Raw genomic sequence first — 7258 nt, 5'->3', positions numbered from 1 at the left:
ATAATCATGGTTTTGGGATGTTAAACACCAATAATTATTACGATGTCTTAACCACAGCGATCGCGTGTAGCAAAATATTTCAGCCAGAGGAGGAGATATAACGAATTTTACCATAATTTACCGAATTTTACCGAAATTTACCCTAAGCTCAGTTTTCACGGCCTCTTCCTGGCCAGTAGTGCGAGGAAATGGCAAAATACGGCCGCATCCCCAAATTTGGACGCCGTGTCGCAAAGGGTTATGAGGCAGCTTGCGGTTTCTCCATTGGCAGCTTCAGCTGGGAACTAACGTTTCGACCGGAGGACCTAGTTTCGGCGGGGCGAAGTCAAGACCTGATGAAGACCAATGACCTTGTCGAAACGTCGGCTTTCCCTAGGTTCCCTGATCAATGATGTCTCGTCTCTTCAAGCCCCCATTGCCTTCCGAACATCTGGCCTGTTCTGATTAAAGTAGCTATGACACGGTCACCGAACAATTTGCGGCTATCAGCGAAAAGTGGAAGTAGATGGTCTATTTTACATATACATGAATGAAAAATGGACTGTAATTCAATGTTTCAGTGCAAAATAAGCCCTAGAAGTCGCCGGTGATAAAACCCGCCCACCGCCTGTGACCTTCATGTTGCCATGGCGTGTGTGACGTCATGTGCTACATGGAGTGAAGCCATCGTCTTCTACCAAGGTTTTAGCCACTGCGCAGCGTTCAATTTGAATAACAAGCTGTAGAAAGCTTAAATAGCTCGGTTGCACTTGCAGCCGAGTACGGAACAAAATAATATGCCGAAATGCAGACGCTCGCACAGCCAGCAGCTTGTTACGTCACGGCTACCGAGTGCTCCAGTGTCGCCAGACTCTCAGGCCGCTCGCGTATTCATCAAAATATTCAATTATAAATTAATTGCTTGACCAAACACGCTAAAATTTCGCAAGCGTGTTTGTGAACGCACAAGTATTAATCCACATAACCAAAACAACGATTGAAAATTGGGTGCCGTGGCCCCTTTAAGCGGGGTCATTCACGAAATGTCACGCATGTCAAAGCACGCGTGCGTGAATACATTACTCTGTAGGCTGTGAAGCAGCGCCATGCTTTCCACGCCGAATTGTTGACGAAACGACGCAATGTAATGGCAATATTACAATGCCATTAGTAATGACATAAGACGAAAGTGGAGAAAAAGACTTCGAATACTTGCGTACTTACGTTGTCATAAGTGTTGCTTCCAAACGTGACAGTGTTACTTCACACGAAGTGTGAACTTGCACGTGAATGATTGTCGCTGCACTAATCAAGAACAATCCATTACGCGCTCTACTTTCGGTCCGGCGACCGTACTTGATGTATACTCTCACGGGACCGTAGAAACCTTGCATATGGCACGGCCCCCACTTTATGCTATTGTACCGAGATCGAATTTACGTATGATGGATCACCATTTGTGCTGCATCATGCGTCTATCGAACCCGCATTCGCGCAGGCGCAGCGTTTACGAAGGCGCTGCGTATTTCGCACTACTTTATCTATGGGCATCTATGGGATCAACTTTCTAGTTTCGAGGGCGTGGGAGCTTCAGTGGGGCAGCGGGAATAAATTTAGGCTCCGACTTGTCTTTCTCGAATGCAAAGCGGCCTAGGAGCGCTTTTTTAATCGACCACTGCCTCCCCAAAGCCACCCACATCGAAACTAGAACGCTGTAGTGGCTATGCGGTAAAGCCTATTCATAAGTGGTCCTTCTTATTTAAAGCGAAACTTTCTTTGATACAACCAGTCAGTATTGCGTAGACGGGTGTCTGGCCAAGTAACCCAGGCTGGACACCCCCCACCAAAAAAAAAAAAGTTTAGTATCCCCTCTTTATGGGGAAAAGGGGAGCAAATGTTCGCGTGCCTTTCTTTCTTTCTTGCTTTCTTTCTTTCTTTTCTCCTTTCTTCCTTTCTTCCTTCTTTCTTTGTTTCTTCCTTGTTTGTTTGTTTTATTCATTCATTCATTCATTCATTCATTCATTCATTCATTCATTCATTCATTCTTCGTTTCTTTCTTCCTTTCATTCATTCTTTCTCTCTGTCTTTCTTTCTTTCTTTCTTTCTTTCTTTCTTTCTTTCTTTCTTTCTTTCTCTCGCATTGCGCATTGCTCCCTTTCCTAACGTTTTCCTTATTCCACGCCGGGAATGGGACGTTCATCCAAGTGCTTAGCAGCGCCACACTTTTGTCGCTGCCAGCAACAACGACGGTGATGTGTTAAACAATGAAAGGCAACAATGAAATGTGGCAACGTCAAATGACATGTGCCTTCGTTGAAAAGATTGACGACAAGCCCACGATCTAGAGAGCATAAGTTATCGGAAAACGGCGCATGCTCGTACGAATGTGACATGTGCACCTTCGAGAGCCTAATTTGTGTACACTCGCATAATAGTTGCTTTTTAATTAAAACCTGCAAATAACACCCCCTTGCTTTCCTTGTTCAATTTACGCGGTAGTGTCTAACAGAAGGGGGTCCCTCGATCCATTTAGTTCCTTCTTAGGTAAACACTAAATCATCCAACGTAGTTGTCTTTTGCCGAAAGCTCCGCGCCCGCTGATGGTCACCTCGATGAAAGATCCATTATATACATGTGGCATCCTTGAATGAACTTAAATATAGTCAATATGACACCACTCAAAGATCCTGATTTTCGCTTTAATGATCGTGACTGATGTGCGCATGTCTGTTCAGAGATTGTACACAAGGCCGGTTTTCTTGTAAGAAACTTGCAGTTGGCCGTCAGCGCTTGTCCTTTGGTAGTCGTTCCTTTAATGTTCTCGTTCTAGTCACGCGACTTCACCATCTCTTCTAGACGTAAACCAACTAGCCCACATCAAGTTGCTAATTATCAATGAACTCCATCGGATCAAGACAACGAAAGGTCATTGACCCTCAATCTGACAAATGATTCAGTGATTTAGAAGGCAGCCATCTACACGGTTGTTGGAGCTAATTTCGAAGGGCGAAGCTGACCTGCTGTCAGTGGAGCAGAAAATAGAAAAAAAGAAACAATCGAGCCACATTCCGTCACTCGCGCAGTAGAAAACGAAAGAGCGTCGGTTGCTGGGAACCGCCCTGCTCTTTCGTGGATACGGTTAATTCCTACCTGGCAACATTCAGAAAAAAGGGCAATCTTGTTTATTTTTGTAGCCTTTCGATTTGCCTTAGTACGAAGGATAGCGGTCGTAATATGTGGCCTGCCCGATTGGCACGTGAAGAGATGTCTATTTAGAAAACGCCTGCAGCAACTGTCGAAGCATTGTCCGCGAGATAAAGAGTTTCTTGCATTAGACGTGCGCAAGGGCAATCAATGCCTGATGCTATTGTCCTGAGTCCGGCAAGACATCTAAGCACATAAACTAATTGACCTACAAATGCAGAGTAAAAATGATCAACGAGAAATATAGAGTGACCAAACACAGTCAACGGGAGCAGCTATATTGTGGTAAAATAATCAGATAAACACAATGTACAGCGTAAGTGACCGAACGAAGGCGTACCTTAAGGTCAGCGAGTGACGGGCGACAGACCACGGCTGTTATGTAGAGGCGCTTGAGGGGAAACAACGCTAAGGCAATCGCCAAATTCTTTACGACCCTTTATGGTCTTTGTTATTTTGTTGCTTTTCTTTGACATCCTAGAGCATTGTTCTATCTTTGTTTTCCGCGTCAATTTCCGCGATCGGCCTTCCATTCCTGGGTAACGCCCGATATGCCTGCGAGCAAGTATGATCTCTGTCAGCCTACCTGCCTGCCTGCCTGCCTGCCTGACCATGCCTGCTGGACGTAGCTTCAGGGCGTGACAGTTTGCCCGACCAACTGTTCTTTTCTCCGGCCGTACTAATTTTCGAGACCCCCACTAGCTGGCGTCCGACAATACCCATGAACGCGCGTATATAAAGAGCTAGTGGTCGGCCGTGAAGCCTTACACTTGATCTGTTTGCAAGACAACCGAGAGTCTATTGCCAGAATAATGCAGGCCCTGGTAAGCTTCGGTGCTTTCCTTTTCCGTGGCGAGCCGCTCTCTCGTGGATTCTCGCTAAGTGCGACACCTTGCAGCGTCGTGGTTCACATATGAAGCAACTGGATATGCGTGGTTTCATCGTTTCCGTGCCCGAAGACAATTTGGAATAAGTGCGCGGTGACCAAAGATGCATTCTCGATGACTTTAGGCTGCTCCGGATGGCTTAGTTTCATAAGCTCATTCATCCTTCGTAGGGCCATGTGCAGGACCCACCGAGAACGTATGGTTCAAGGGCTTTCGCATTTTAAAGAAGAAGAATATCTTCATTGGTAAGGGTTTGGGGTATGGCCTCATGGGCTCGATGAATGGGGTCCCAAATCCAGGGCTCCACTGGCTGCTACCGCCTGCCGGACGTGACCGAGAAGCACTAGCTGCACCTCTGAGTCAGAGCTCGGGAGCTGTACCTCCCATAGCTCGAAAGTGTTACATATATTAAACTCACCTAAAAAGGTATCTAGATTTGGTGGTCTGTTTAGGCATCCCCACGATATGAGATATAGCGATGGCCAGCCGCCACACGACGGACAGGCGTGGTCTCGTGCATATGGCGCATCACAATATCTCAAATTCCTTATGTCTAATGTGCTTCAGGTTTCCTGGCTTAATTTATAATGATGTCTTAGCTTGGTGGCAAAATGTTCTATGGTGGTGCTGTGCTCCAAATTTTCACATTTATTCCTTCGGCAGACCGTCGCTCTCTTCCTCGGCCTTCTGGCCTTCGCCGCCGCTGGCTTCCTCGGCCACGGATACGGCCACGGATACGGCCATGGCTACGGCCACGGCCACGGCTACGGCAAGGCTTACGTCGCCAACTCCGCTGTGACCTGGTCCATCACCCCCTCCGCCCTCGGCGGATACGGTCACGGTGGATACGGCGGATACGGCCACGGCTATGGCCATGGATACGGGCACGGATACGGACATGGAGCTGTGCTCCTCGGCTATGGTCACGGATACGGCCATGGCTACGGCCACGGCTATGGTCATGGTTACGGCTACTGAGGCTTCGGCGAGCTCTACGGTGAAATGGCAAGTTGATATGTTTTAAAATGTGAGTTGCAGGGCTGGGTGAAAAGACGCAGTACTTGAGAAACAGACTATAAGGCCGGTTTTATTGCTTACTTTATGTTACATGTATTTTAGGCTTTGTATAAGAAGGCAATGCAGGCGTTGTTTTCGAAGGCAACCAGCCAGCAGTACATTTTTTGCGCCTTAAGCACTGCACATCTTTTTTCTACTGCAGCATTTGTCTAATGACCAACATCGTTGTGTCGATCACTGATCATTAGATTTATGACTCGCTGTCTCTTGATACTGCACTTGCTATGTCGTGGACATCCTAATCGTCTGACTCACAGAATGAACCTATAGCGCTATTTAACAAATAGCAGCAGTTTCAATTTAAGAGCCACTCAGGCACCCTAAGTATCAGTCATTGATTGCTGTGGGTAGAGAAATTCTAAGGGAAGTTTTGTTCCACGTGTCCGCGATCCTGCGCTGTCGGCAGCGACCGCAGATTTAGCTTTAATATTTTGAGACGTCACTGTCATTAATCTACAAGGAACAGGGATAAACTAGATCAAATGGATCTGGGTATAATGAATACTTGGTTTTCTTTTTCAGGTGCTTACGGAGTAGGAGTGACGGAGTGTGCCGTAAGAATGTGGTGTTGATGAAACCAAATCTGTATTTAATTTCAGTTTGTGAATGGTAATCAATAAACAGAGAAAAAAAAAACGACACGCTTGCCTTGATTTGACAAATGCCATGGGTGGCAGTAACACTCCTCAAGAATTGAAAGCGACAAAATATTTGCCTACCGGTTAACGTTTGTGGTTGACTGTACTGATATGGCTTTTGCAGAGGGCAGTAAACCCATGTTCTGCCAAACATTGCTGCATCCGTGACGTACATGAAGGTTACAAATTTTTATGCAGGGCGTTGCTTTTCCTTCGCCACTTGCACCTACTTTCTGTGGCGTGGAATAATGGCGCCGATTTCAATAGCGACGATAATTGGTGACCAAACACGCTTACCATATTTTCTCGCACATTACCAGCAATGGATAAGGCTGGCTTACTGCGGGCTAATGCTGACTAAATGATGGCACCTGTGGGCTCATGTCACCTATCCAATGCTATAACAGCAACGCCTTCATTCACTCGAGATCCAACGATTGGACTGTCTACCGAAATATTTACTCCTGGCCCGCTTTCTGGCCAGCACACATATCGTGCCCAAGACACAATCACCATGAAAACGTAAGTGCTGTATTAATCTATCCTTAAAGTCGGCCACAAAGGGAAGATCGAAAGAGTACGCACTACGGAAAAGGAGTCCACGTACCACAGAAGTGTCAGTGTCGGCCGCATACCAAGCCCTACCACACCCCGTGCCGCATGGTTAGACCATACGCGACCGCCTTATCTCTTTCGACGGACTCACAAATTGAACACCGACGCATGCACCGGGCGAAACGGGGGCCCGCATCTGCATATACCTAGTTTCTAAACGGCCCATTATCAAAACGAAGCGGCACGGTGACGCAATGATATAAAACGAGCGCTCCGGTAACGCTTGGCGCCGCGTATCCTACATGCGTAGCGTCGTTAATAGACACAGGAAATAGCCGAGCAAGCGCCAGCGTAACGGATATACGATCCGGACCGAGCTATATACCTCCTGAATAATGAACCACACCGCGAGTTGAATACAGTGGGGGAGGGATAGCCGCTTGAAGAGACCCGTCGATGCTATAATGCGCAGGATATGGGAGCCCAAGGGAGAGTCCTTGATTGGAAATCGAAGCTGAAGGCGGCCGCACCCCGTTTTTCCCTTGAGCGTGTGCGCTCGCATCTACGCCTTACACAGCAACTTCAAGTGACCCCGAACGTAGTAGCAGTGGGCTACGTATGTGTACACACGGTAAGGGTTTATTATACCCCCTATAGTCGCGACGTCTAGCGCCCTTCGCAGGCACCTGTCAAGCGTGTAGCGGAAAGGATAATTGATGGCCTATATAGACCACTCGTGATGGCAGCTCAGATGGAAGGCGAGCAAAGCTGAACCACATTTTCTTTTTTTTTCTGCCTTTCTTCTTTTGTGGCTTGTAGTTGCGGACGTATCCGATCGGAGATGTATAGATGGCGCTGTTGGATATGTTCCAGTCGGAAGTGGCGAGGAAAAACGCACCTAGAAACGAACAGCAACAG

General features: G+C 47.1%; 1 protein-coding gene across 1 annotated transcript; it reads left to right on the top strand.

The window, feature by feature from the left end:
* Positions 1 to 3909: 3909 nt before the first annotated feature.
* LOC119400923 (keratin-associated protein 6-2) lies at positions 3910 to 5070 on the top strand. Its single transcript, XM_037667809.2, has 2 exons — positions 3910 to 4007; positions 4734 to 5070. Exons 1-2 carry the CDS (start codon positions 3996 to 3998, stop codon positions 5046 to 5048), a joined length of 327 nt encoding a protein of 108 aa, XP_037523737.1. The 5' UTR covers positions 3910 to 3995; the 3' UTR covers positions 5049 to 5070.
* The last annotated feature ends 2188 nt before the right edge of the window (positions 5071 to 7258 follow it).

Source organism: Rhipicephalus sanguineus, chromosome 7 (genome assembly GCF_013339695.2).
Source record: "Rhipicephalus sanguineus isolate Rsan-2018 chromosome 7, BIME_Rsan_1.4, whole genome shotgun sequence".
NCBI classification, from domain to species: domain Eukaryota; kingdom Metazoa; phylum Arthropoda; class Arachnida; order Ixodida; family Ixodidae; genus Rhipicephalus; species Rhipicephalus sanguineus.
This window is presented reverse-complemented; position numbering and strand designations above follow the sequence as displayed.